The 13,503-nt window shown below is 39.1% G+C and overlaps 1 protein-coding gene across 12 annotated transcripts in view; it reads right to left on the bottom strand.

The window, feature by feature from the left end:
* LOC145684179 (uncharacterized) overlaps positions 1–13,503 on the bottom strand; it is a 692,246-nt gene that overhangs the window by 263,754 nt on the left and 414,989 nt on the right. For 10 of the 12 annotated variants that reach the window (XR_014131255.1, XM_081756189.1, XM_081756245.1 and 7 more), the window contains 2 exons: positions 10,788–10,922; positions 826–912 (listed from right to left, as the gene is read on the bottom strand). Coding sequence is in view for 11 of the 12 variants with exons in the window: in XM_081756189.1 (XP_081612315.1) it covers positions 826–912; positions 10,788–10,922 (222 nt within the window). In the remaining variant the exon portion in view is untranslated. The remainder of the gene's footprint in view (positions 1–825; positions 913–10,787; positions 10,923–13,503) is intronic. The other 2 variants (XM_081756235.1, XM_081756255.1) reach the window with 1 other exon arrangement.

Here is a 13,503-nt window from a genome sequence, read left to right as displayed (position 1 = left end):
GAAGTTTATGTTATCACGACGCAAGAAGACCAATGGGGACCGTGGATGTTCAGTGATAGAACGTTCACCTCTGTTTCTTGGAGTCTTCATTTCATTTAAGCCAACCAAGGGCGCCGATCCGGAGGGCCAAGGGCTCCTCAAAGCTCATGTGGGCCCCCTCATTGTATTTGTAAATTTACAATATTTGGCATAATTTGAATGCAATTTGTCTTAAAATCCTCATATATGCTTTCTGGATCTGAATGCCCCCCCCCCCCCAAATTTACAGAGAAATCGGCGCCACCAATTACGTTATCACAAAGTCCACGAAATCTCTTCCATATCGCACTTTACAGGTTGACTGCCAAGGTGGTTTGAGGGTACTGGTCCAAGGAGGCCATAAATTTCTTCTTACTTTTGGCTCGATTATGGATAGTTATATCACATTTTTGTCGAGATATTTTGTTTCTCCCGAAAATGAACCATAGTGGGAGCCGTGCATCATATGTGATTCTCATAGTCTCTCACAGTAATTTGTGACCATGAGCATCATATATGATGCTCAAGAACCTGGATAGGTTAGTAATTTGTGATATCAAACATGAGCATAATCTATGGTGCTCATGGCTCACAGAGAAATAAGGTGAGCACCACATATGATGCTCATGGCAGTCAACCACACACAGCAGTAACAAGAAAGAAACTTTAAGATAAAAATGATAAGCAGACAATAAGCTTACAGACAGCAGACGGTATACGAGACATATTCACATAAGCACTACTCGTAGAGTCCACAGCACACGCAAAGAAGTAAAGCAGAAGCAAAGATAGAAAGTAAAGACTTACTGTTTACTGCAACGAAATTTGAGTTCCCATCTTCAAAGGAAGGAAGTAAAGTCCACCACTCCATAGAGGCCGCAGACTCTGGTTCAGCTGTTTCCAAGACGGCATGCAAACAGGGAGAAGGAAATAGTCTATAGACACCTTTACCAGAAAATACGGATCTAGTCATACCCATACATGGAATGCGCATTTCGTGGAACTTAGAGAATAATGGAACTTGATTTCTTTGAGGATGTTGTGATCCCATGCTCTATATCGATATTTCACAGTTGAGTTATTTTGTTCCTTTCAGGGACGCAGTAGACCTCAACGTGCACCGAGTGTTGCTGAATGTTAAAATGACGTTTCCAACAAGGTCTACAACAGGATTAACCTCTAGTCTGTTTTCCAGCGAATATAAAGAATGTTGCAGTTGTGACGTTTTTCTGCAACTTCGCAGTACGCAACTCAACAGCATCGTGATAAAATGCATTTCATATAGTACGGGGGCATTTCCAAATGTTTTCGGCATGACATCGTAATATCGCACCACTGATTATAAGCCGTTCATGGCATATAGTGCCATTTACGGAAGACATACTGTATTAGTTTCAACTGTCTAGTTGCGCCATTTCGTTGGAGGCAGTCATTGTACGTTGAGCTTGCACACTGCATGACAATGCTTCAGTGTACACAACTGATGTTGCTACAGTTGCAGTGAGAGTCTGGTTCAAGGAGATTCAGCACTCACCCTACAGTTCAGATTTAACCCTCCACCCTTCGCAACAATAGCCGTGTGAACTGGAGCATTGTCATGCAAGGTGCGAGTTCAATGCACGACTGCTTCAAACGAATTGGCTCAGTTAGACAGTTATAACTGATACATCATTTCTCCCATAGATGTCACTATATGCCATGAATAATTTGTTACCATGCAGTGGTGCGATATTTTAATGTCATGCTGAAAATATTTCAACAAACCCTCGTATGCTCTTAATGAGAAAGCGTGTACAGTTTCTGTAATATCCTAGTTCAAAAGTGTACTTGAAACATTCTTTTGCACCTCCTAGTTGACAGCACAACCTTGTTTACGTGTATAATAAGAATTCTCATATCGCTGCGCAATGTTCCTTACATTGTATTAAGAATATCTCATTGCAGTCGTGAACATACCATAATACTAGAAGTTGGTGTTTGTTGTATGATGTGATGCGTATGCTGTACAATGCTTTAGCTGCTTCATGTACACTGGTTATATCTAACACAAAATATGGTGTTTCTAACCAGAATAACTGACGGAACACATTAATTTTCTTTGTGTGCGCATATCCATATAAGTATGGGTATCACATCAAACACCTATTGATACATAGATACCATGACCACAAACACAAGTTCAAGATTTTTTAAAAAGAAAATATATATTTTAAAGAAAGAAAACCAATCTAATAGAAATTTATATAATCTTTTCGAAAATATCCGTAACACCTACTACAATACAAGAAAATATTTCGGATTATGAAAAAAAAAAAAAAAGAGAGAGAGAGAGAGAGAGAGAGAAAGAACTGTAAATGTGCTATACAAAAGCTGTACTCATATGTGTTTGCTAACAAGAATTGTCCAATCTGGCGAGATTAGGGCTTCTTGTTGGCGGTAATAACGATGTAAATGACGTCGAAGAAACGTAGCCAATTGAAAGACATCATTCGGGCAAGTACGGAGAAATAATACGAAATATACGAATTACAGAATACTTGTAAAAAAAAAATAATAAAAGCAATTTAAATAAAATTCTACTACGGATATTCAATATATAAGTTTCCCTGTGCTATAAAAAAATGTACAAAGCAACGCCATTTTGAAACACATGGTTGACAAACGCCATCTTTCCTCTACAAAGAACAACAACCGATTCATTATTAGATGTGAACGCTTATGCGCTCAAGTGCGGAATGAAAATGCTTTTCTGGAGAACGCGGGCTCGCTCATGGACGGTGGACGCACGCCCTTGGAAAACTGCTGTAAAGAGGAAGTGCGTGCTGCTATTCGATATGAATGGGCGAATGGATTACCTCCTAAAATGCAATTCATACGAAACTTCTTGCTGTTTATGGTGATTCGTAATGATAATGCGAATGGCTAGGTGTTGGTGCAAGTTGTTCGATGAAGACATGGTGTGCATTTTTCACGACGTTCGAGTCGGGCGATCTACGAATGCCACTACGTAGAACGTTTGGAAGGGTGGATGAACTTGTTCACGAAAACCGGCGAATTTAGTTACGCGAAGTTACAGAAAGGTTGAACATTTCTGTTGGAACAGCCCATCACGAGAAAGTGAAGTTGAAGCGGAATATGAATACTATAGAGTACTAAATAGCCAGAATCCTGATTTTTGTTTCAAAGGATTTGGACAAATTGATGCAACGGTGAGACAAATGCTTGAATCTCAATGAAGATTATGTGGACAAGCGAGGAAGGACCAACCTACACATGTATATACAGGGTGTTTCAAAGCAGCACCGACAACGTTTGGGAGGTGATTCCTGACACCAAGATAAGGCAAAAAGTATAGACCAACCTCGGTGCACAAATGCTTCCTTTCACAGTTATAGGCTGCCAAAATCATGGAAAAATGAAGTTGAAAGATCCATAGCTCCGAAGCTTTTGGGGACGTACCGTAGTCGGGTCAAGACTTCACTTAGGAACTAATATGTGTTCTATCCAAATTTTCATGTTTGAGAATCCTAAGGTACTTCCGCAACATTTTTATAGAGGCAGTTGGTGAGTAGATACTTGAAATTAGATATATGCTCCTAGCCAAACTCCATCTATAAAAATTTTTCCATGAGTACCTTAGGATTCTGAAACCTGGAAATTTGGATAGAACACATATTAGTTCCTAAGTGAAATCTTGACCCGACTACGGTAGGTCCCATAGTTTCGGAGCTATGGACTTTTAAATTTCTAACTCCGAAAGGAAGCATTTGTGCACCCAGGTTGGTCTATACTTTTCGTCTTATCTTGATGTCAGAAATCACCTTCCAAACGTTGTCGTTGTTGTTTTGAAACACCCTGTATAGTTTACAAATGTATCTTAAAAAATAAGTTTTTTACAGTTTAGGGAAATATTGAACGACCATATTGAAATAGTAAAGAAAAACAAGAACAAAAGTCTCGTTGTTACATTATCGTTAAGAGTAGTGACTTGTCCTAAAGAAAGGCTATGGCTCAGTGGTAGAGTACTGACTTTGAGTGCAAAATGTGTCAGCTTCGATCTGAATAATATACGTAAATACGTGGTGGACAGCATCAGGTCCATTCGCTTTTTACAGTTTCTTTTGATGCTTTCGTTTCTCTTTACTTGTACGTACCAGTTCTACTACGATTCACTTGCAACTATTACCATCCGTTCGTTTTAGTTTTCAGAATGCAACATTACACTTTTTTTTTTTTTTTTTTTTTTTTTGAAGACATGGAAGCCCATGATATCACAGCATTTCCTTGTCGTTAGGTACATGATCACTTCTTCTCCACCTCGAATTGATCGTATCAGAATTTCCAATTGGCGTGGGAGACCCGGGTTCGATTCCCGGTGAGAGTTCATGTAGTTCGAATTCCACGTTAATCAGTAGGTGCGGTCTCTCATAGTTTCGCTGCTGAAAGGGACGTTAAACTCAATCAACTCAACTCAGAATGTCCAAAGAATTCTTAAATACATTTTGGATTTAACAAAAAAATAAAGGAACACAAAAGCAAACAGAAAAGAAAGTCACTCATCAAAATACAAACAACGGATATTTACGCTGTCAACATGAAGCAATAGAACAATTCCTGGAGCCAAAATAATAATAATGATAACTAATTAATTAATAAAACAGAAGGTTATTGAAATTATTGAATTAAAAACAATTAAGATCGTCACTTAAGATTGGGTACAAGAATTCCGAGTTGTCCACCTACAGACTTTTTATTATGATACGCTGGAGAAAGAATCTTCTATTAACTGATACTACGCTATCTTCAACTACTACTGATACTACGCTGGTCTGGTAGCTTCAAGACCAGCTGGCCGAGTGTAGAATCCACCACGCAGCAAACGTAGAGAGTTATCCGTAGGGCATGTACTGTAGGCTTGTAGGAATAGACTCCGATCTGGATATGTAGAAACTGGACAACGTACAAACTGTACATACAGCAGGACGCTGGTATAAGAAAAAAGTTTGTGGGAACGGATAAAACCAGTGGCCCCACGCACCAGAACTTCGCGCTTTACCATGGAGCCAACTCGGATCACATGAGAGAAGTAAAGAAGCGCGTAGTTATAGTCTACCATTGTATATTTCTAGAGATAGACTAAGATACACTATTTACTCTACAAATCCTCGGTGCTAAAAAGAGTAAGTCATGTTCATAGCAATGTCACAGAGCTGAGTACGACAAATAGACACTGGGCAACAGGCAAACACCAAATGGTATCCTGTATAAAGGATAATCTTATAATCACAGCTAGGAAAGAGTGTGCTCAATACTGGTAACAGCGAGAAGAACCGAAGGCAGAGGCAACTTAGAAAGCTACTGCTGTCAGTGACATTGCGCCTAAGGGTTACGTGTAGTACAGGTGCTGTTTACGTTTTCCCTGTTCAATCACGCTCACGCTTTTGCTACGATGGTACGAATGCAATCTCCGTCCAAACGTCGATCGTCCGCACAGCATTTTGGTTAACAGTTCGCATATACTGCGGTTGCATGTTGTGAGGTCCACCCTCTAACTGGTGCTGGATACGCACAACGAACTATCGCGGTTTCAGCAGAAATCCTACGGTGTCTGTATATAATTGTTCTGTCCAGCCAGTCAGACTAAACTTTTTCTCAGTGTACTAGTTGATATACAATGCTGCTTCAGCGCAAGTGCTATGTCGTGTTTGTGTTTTGTTTCTCAGAGTAATTCCAGAGAAGTTGCTAGACAATTAATTTCAGGTTCGTGTATTAACTAAAAGGGCAAATTATGACATGTGCTTATACCATATCAGTTTCAGCATTTTGTCAGGGCTGCCAACTGTACGGGTTTCACCTGTATTGTACGGGTTTAACAACTCAGATACGGGTTGCTATTGAAAATATACGGGTGAACTAATAACTTTGACACTGGTTTTCTTCGTTAAGAGTCTTCATCCCGGCGAAATTAAAATACCGCTAATTTTACATTAATTATGTGATATCTTCAAATAGATAAAAGATAATTGAAATATGGAACAAGAGCGCCCTAGACAATATTATTTTGCGTGAGGTACCGTTATCACAAGTCACCTAGTGGCTTTCCGTTTTCAGCTATTTAGAAACACGAAAATAAATGCCGATTTTCAAAATGGCTCGAAATCGAAAGCAGATAAGTGAGTCGTGATAATGGCTTCACATGTAAAATAATATTGCCTAGGGCGCTCTTGTTCCACATTTCGATTATCTTTTATCTATTTGAAAATATCATAATTACTGTAAAATTAGCGGTATTTTAATTTCGCCGGGATGAAGACTCTTAAGGCATTGTCGTACTTAAAGGAATGGTATGATTGCGAAAATTCCTTATATTTGGTCTAGGAATTAATTCGTGCGGGTGGACAAGAGATGGCGCAACGAACGGAGAATCCCACAGTTCCGTGTATCCACACATGTGTTGCAAACCCCTATCATCGAGTATCGTTCGTAGTATAGGGCAGTGGATTAAAGCGTCAACAACACCAGTTTGTAGTTAAGTGAACATGGTGCAATTTGTGCCTGATAAAGTGTTTTTGCGGGGTGTCCTGCTGCATTACTTTAACATGCAGAAAAGTGCGACTGAAAGTCATCGTATTTTGGTGGAAGTGTATGGTGACCATGCTCTAGCTGAGCGAACGTGTCAGAAGTGGTTTGCACGGTTTAGAAGTGGTGATTTCGGCTTGGCAGACCAAGAGCGAGCTGGACAGCCAAAAAAATTTCAAGACGAAGAATTGACAGCATTGCTAGCAGCATTAGGCGTTGATCAAACAACAGTCTCCAAACGCTTGAAAGCCATGGAAATGATTCAAAAGATGTCACATTGGGTTCCACATGAATTGAAAGACAGAGACGTTGAAAGACGAAAAACCATTTGCGAATTGCTGCTTCAACGACAGAGCAGAAAGGGGTTTCTGCATCGAATTATTACGGGTGATGAGAAGTGGATCCATTACGAGAACCCTAAACGAAAAAAGGCCTGGGTGAAACCAGGTGAACCAGGTCCATCACAACCAAAACGAGATATTCACTGTGCAAAGGTTATGCTGTGCATATGGTGGGATATGAAAGGTGTGGTGTACTATGAACTGCTGCAACCGGGTGAAACTATGAATGGAGAACGTTATCGACGACAATTAATGCGTTTGAAGCAAGCTCTGGCCAGAACACGACCAGAATGGGAGAACAGACATGATAAACTTATTGTTCAACATGATAACGCTCGCCCACATGTCGAAAAACCGGTCAAAACCTATTTAGAAAATGTCGGATGGGAAGTTTTACCCCACCCGCCGTATTCACCAGACGTTGCTCCTTCGGACTACTACTTGTTCGATTGCATGAACAACGATTTGATTGGACAGCGGTTTACTTCTTCAGAAGATATCGAAACATGGGTCTCTGACTGGATCGCTTCCAAGGATGAGGACTTCTTTCGCCACGGAATCCGTACATTGCCTGACAGATGGGCGAAAGTGGTGGCTAGCGATGGACAATATTTTTCTTAAGGTATTTATGTATTTTGTGTTTGTACTACAGCTTCAATGTGTGCGTACCAACCGCACGAATTAATTCCTAGACCAAATACAAATATTGTGAATCATTGTATTTGGCGAAACCTCTCAATTGGTCTGATGTTACTGATATTTTGAATCATGTTAAAGTTAACGTAAACATTGGCAAGCTGTATTCAGAATTCACTACTTTAAAGGAAAAAGTGCAACGCGAGATTGATCAGTCTTCTTCTGTTAGTTCTAAATGGTTAAAAGTTTTTCAGAGTTGTTTAATTTAGCTGTGTTTGTATTATCAATACCTCCAAGCAAAGTATTTTATGAAAGAGTGTTTAGTATGATGGGAAATGCTTTGACTGATGCAAGAAACTGTCCGCCTTATGCAGAGTCGTTTTGACGTTTGAGCGTCATATTAAAGGCCTGACTACTGCAGGAAACATGTTAGTCGAAGTCTTTAGTATGGCACTAATCACGTGTCACAACTACTTTGCATCAGGCACTGTATGTCTGAAAATTTACTGAAATCAGAACTAAGAGTAAAAATTAACTTTTATATGACCTGCAAAGGATTTTACTCTTATATAAACAAGAATTCTGCTGTATTGAAAAGTGCTAAAAATGGAAACAAGTATAACTTTAAATCTGTTCAGAAATAAATGTTAATTATAATTTTAAATCAAACTTGTTTTGTTTCTGTAGCAAATATTGCTAAACATAGATTTAAAAAGAAAAAAGGAAACATACATGGATGTGTTTAACTGAAATTAGGTTCTTATTTCACGAAATTGAATTTGGAGGACTCAAGCTGTGAATGTACGGGTGAGCAGGTTTGAAGAGTTGGCAGCCCTGCGTTTTGTACGAAGGTCTCGAAGGAAAAGTCTTATTACATAGTCCGGTTGCAGTACAATGCAGAAACGGGGAGAGGAGGAGAGAGTGGTGAAAAATTAATGGAATATAAGTATGGAGAAAATTGAGAAAATTAGGTGTAGACAGATTATGTGAATATGAAGTGGTGTACAGCATTTTGACATATTTCTTTTTCACCAACCACTGACGAGTATTTCCGACGGATAAGCCGGAGAATTACCGTGCTAGTAGAAACACAAAATCACAAGTGGCTAATAGAGATGGACAAATGCATTGAACACGTGCAACGAGACAATTATAAAAGAAATCAGCCCGACAAATCTAATATTTTTATTGCGGCACGTCGTTGTCCTTAAGAGTCTTCACTACAGCGAAATTAAACTACCGCTAATTTTAGAGTTTTTATGTAATATCTTCAAAATAAATAAAAAAAATTCGAAAAACAGAAACGTAGTGAACTAGACAATACGATTTTGTATGTGATACCGTTATCACAACTCATCTATTTGCTTTCGATTTGCAACTGTAGCATTTTTTGCGGGTTCTGTAAATAGCGGCATACCAAAAGCAGATAGATAAATTGTGGTAAAGGTACCACATGCAAAATCATATTGCCTAGTTCACTACGTTTCTGTTTTTTTGAATATTTTTATTTGTTTTGAAGATATTACACAAAAACTCTAAAATTAGCGGTAGTTAAATTTCGCTGTAGTGAAGACCCTTAATATCCATCTCAAGCACTTAACTCAAATTTCGAAGTTGGCTGCACGAAAAATGTTCTCAGCGCTTTAACGCACAGTTAAATTACAATTCCACCAAGATGGCGAATTGCGCAATAATGTTATCCATATGCAGAAATTTTTATTACATCACAACTGCAGTGGCCTGTATTTATAAAGAAACTTTTTAGGTCGGATTATATATATATACAGGGTGGTTCAGTAATGTTGGACAGCCCTGAATAAATCGAAAACCAGAAGAGATATTACCAAGAGTTTGGTGGATCCAGATACTTGTGGAAGGGGGACGTCTTGTGAGGTACCACACAATGTTACCAGGTCAACAATGTTGCCAGCTCAGTACAAAGTTGTATTTTTTTAAATGGAACATATAGAAGTTTATGCCATCAAAAGAATTAGTACAAAATGTGAATACCAACAAGCGAAACCGCACCTGTCAGTGTTGCCAAATAAGGAAGTTATAAAGCTTCAAAGATCAAGAAATTAAAGTGTCCGTAGAGCAAAACTAGCAAAAAGGCAAGAAAAATAATACTACGGAATGAAAAGGAGTAACCGAAAGAGTAAACCAAAGAACGCACAGCATCCAGTGAGTAACAGGGTTGCCACAGCAAAGGGGGAAAAAATTGAAAATTTTGCCGTTGCTATAGGAGGAAAAGTGCCCATATGACATAATGCTGGAAACACCATAGAAAGTTCATGTAAGATTCAGGAATCCTAATAGCGTTTGTTCGAAATCAATATCTCTAACCGTTTCCGAGATACACCAAAGGTGTGCGGAGTTTGCAACACTGCATAATAATTCCCTCGCCCTCCAAACTACAGGAACGAGTAAAGAAAATGATACGCCCAACAAAATGTAAGAACTACATGGGTTTAATCGTCAAATCAATTATGCAGTGTTGCAAACCCCGCACACCTTTGGTGTATCTCGAAAACGGTTAGAGATATCGCTTTCGAACAAACGCTATTAGGATTCCTGAATCTCACATAGACTTTCTATGGTGTTTCCAGCATTATGTCATATGGGCACTTTTCCTCCTAAACCAACTGCAAAATTTTCAATTTTTTCCCCCTTTACTGTGGCAACCCTGTTACTCACTGGATGCTGTGCGTTCTTTGGTTTACTCTTTCGGTTACTCCTTTTCATTCCGTGGCATTATTTTTCTTGCTTTTTTGCTAGTTTTGCTCTACGGACACTTTAATTTCTTGATCTTTGAAGCTTTATAACTTCCTTATTTGGCAACACTGACAAGTGCGGTTTCGCTTGTTGGTATTTACATTTTGTACTAATTCTTTTGATGGCATAAACTTCTATATGTTCCATTTAAAAAAATACAACTTTGTACTGAGCTGGCAACACTGTTGACCTGGTAACATTGTGTGGTACCTCACAAGACGTCCCCCTTCCACAAGTATATGGATCCACCAAACTCTTGCTAATATCTCTTCTGGTTTCCGATTTATTCAGGGCTGTCCAACATTACTGAACCACCCTGTGTATATATATATATATATATATATATATATATATATATATATATATATATATATATATATATATATATATATATATATATATAACTATTAATTTCATACAATAAGCTATGCATAGACTTACATTCTGGGTGGGAGTAGAGTTTGTTGACATTGACGTTGTCGAGTCCTCCACCAACAAGAGATTCCACCAACTTCTCTATGAACTCTCGCACCTGAGCAGTATCTGAGTCCACCACATTGTCACCAACTCTAGTCTCTGCGAAAAATAAAAAGAACACAAAACAATTACTGTAAGTTACACAGCTTTGTTACATTTACGGTATTTTTGGAGCACTGGTTTCTATAAGTGAAATTTAATATCATATTTAACAATACGATTCTCGTGGCAGATTTCGAGAATAAAATGTTACACCTCGTACATAATAGAACTAAAATTAATGTACACGAACTACACAAATGTAGGGTATTTAAGAAAACAGCACTCTAACGATTTGAGATAATACTGTAAACTGCTGCAAACGGTACCATGGGTTTTCGTTTATTGGAAACCATTATAAATCCTTAGATGTGATAGATTACCTAAGTACTTTTTCGGAATCACTCGTAATATGACACATCATCAGGTCATGTTATTCTGCATCAAGGTACGTTCGATGTATATTCAGTGGCGAATCTGGAAGGTAGAAACTAGGGAGGTAGCCAGAACAAAGACTCAATGGTCATTATTCTCATACAACAAATATCTCGGTCATCTATAAAGCTCGTGTCAACGGGGTAATAACTGTTTCTTTACCGTCCCATTCCACCCATAAACTGCATCCTCTCGATGTTGGGTTTATGGGTCCACTGAAAACTTACTATGCTCAAGCTGTGGAATCGTGGCTAAAATCTCATCCTGGTCGAACACTTACGCATTATCAGGTAGCTTCAGTGCTATGTACTGCTTACGCACGAACTGCAACAATCGAAGATGTAGTTAATGCATTTCGAAAAACCGGTAATTTTCCATTTCAACCAACAATTTTCACAGAAGATGCATTCGGGTCAGATACAATCCTTCAGACTGGCTGTGAGGACCCTGCACCTATACCTAACGTTGCCTACGTGACACCCTCTGACATTAGCCCTGTTCCTACAGACTTTCCCTCAACCAGTCGACGTTCTAACGTTTCTGAAGCATTTCTTGTGACAGGAACTCCCCACAAAGAACGTTTAACAGAGCTCTCGAATAAGACGATTAAATCACTACCTGACAAAAGACCTACGCAAACAGCAAGACAAACAAAGAAAAAGTTAGGTGGAAGCAAAGCTAGACGACGTGTTCTCTGTGACACGTCGTCTAGCAGTGACAGCGAAGATGATAGGTCTAATTGCAGCTACACGTCCAGTTCAACAGATAGCGAGACTGATAGAGAATACGATACGGAATGTCTTATTTGCAGACACATTTATTCTGAGTACAAAAAGGGAGAACCCTGGGTTGCATGCACAAAATGCCACATTTGGTTTCATGAAGAATGCGCTGGGCATGCAGCCAAAAATCCTTATTTTACTAGCCAATCTTGCCTTGGTAGGTTTAACTAGAGGTTTGTTTCCTAAGAGCTTCCCGCGAACAAAATAAATCTTTGATTTTTGAATGTCTCTTTTGAAGAAAAAAAAGCAGCATAAATACAATACAGTATATTATATTTTTGTGAAGAATGACTTGTATTCATCAGTTGATATGTTTCTTTTCTTAAATTTGATGTTTAAAATGTAATGTTTTTGTTTAGTTTAGTTTTACACTATCTTCGGAATGGTTTGAGATATCGAAGTGTTAAATTCATTTCAAACTACACACGTAACTAGATTTGATACTTATCTAGGCATTGTTTCGCAACAAAGCCTTTCAAAAAATTCAAATTTTCAAGTCCTGGTAACTTCGCCCTTATTCACTCAAAATAAGCCACACCATGACCATGGCATTCAACGCTAAGATACTTTTGATGTGCGTTATCCTCTCTCTCTTCGTTGTGTTATATGTGTGATAAAGGCTTCCAAACTTTCGATGTTTGTGGTACTATAACATCCTTAGTTTGCAACACTGAATAATAAATGTATTTTAAATTGTGTGGTATATATAATTTTTATTTACATTCTTGTTTATTGTTGGAAATACGAGGAACGTTGATAGTACGTTTCACCATTTGCTTTGAACGAAATGATGGGACACCAGGTGAAAGAAACCCATAAGAAACCACACCTAATGCTGGTTCAACGGCCGAATAAGTGTCAGCGGAGGTGGAATGACATGCGCAGAGCCCGAAGTATAGAGAGTAGCTACAGACCAGCGTGCCCGAGGTTATTCGAGTACAAATCACGATGGCAGACGGACGTGTGGTGACAACGTGGTCGCCAATGGAAGTGCATACTGTTCTCCGGTATGAATGGGCACGTGGAACTGGTGTGTCCGTTATCCATGTATACCTACAGATCGTGTATGGTGAAGAGGTCATGTCTCGTCAAATGGTTGGTTGCTGGTGTTGCACGTTCAGTGAAGGAGGCAGAGTGAAGGATAAAGGCCGAAGTGGGTCGCTCCATATTCATGAATGGAAACGACATTGCTAGAGTACAGAACATAATGTTAGCGGACAAGTGCATAACAATGTTAGACGTGGCGTCCACACTGCGTATTGGTTGTGCTCAGGCCCATCGAATGTTCCATGGTGTTACCGAAAAGTGTCTGCAAGATGGCTGCTGAGAAACTTGACCCCGGATCCAAGAGTGCAAGAATGGGAATTACTCCCGATCACTCGATGCGGTACGCGCGCGAGAGAAATGAGTTCCTGCCCAGAATC

This window comes from Thermobia domestica, chromosome 1 (genome assembly GCF_964235325.1).
Source record: "Thermobia domestica chromosome 1, izTheDome1.hap1.1, whole genome shotgun sequence".
Classification (NCBI taxonomy): domain Eukaryota; kingdom Metazoa; phylum Arthropoda; class Insecta; order Zygentoma; family Lepismatidae; genus Thermobia; species Thermobia domestica.
This window is presented reverse-complemented; position numbering and strand designations above follow the sequence as displayed.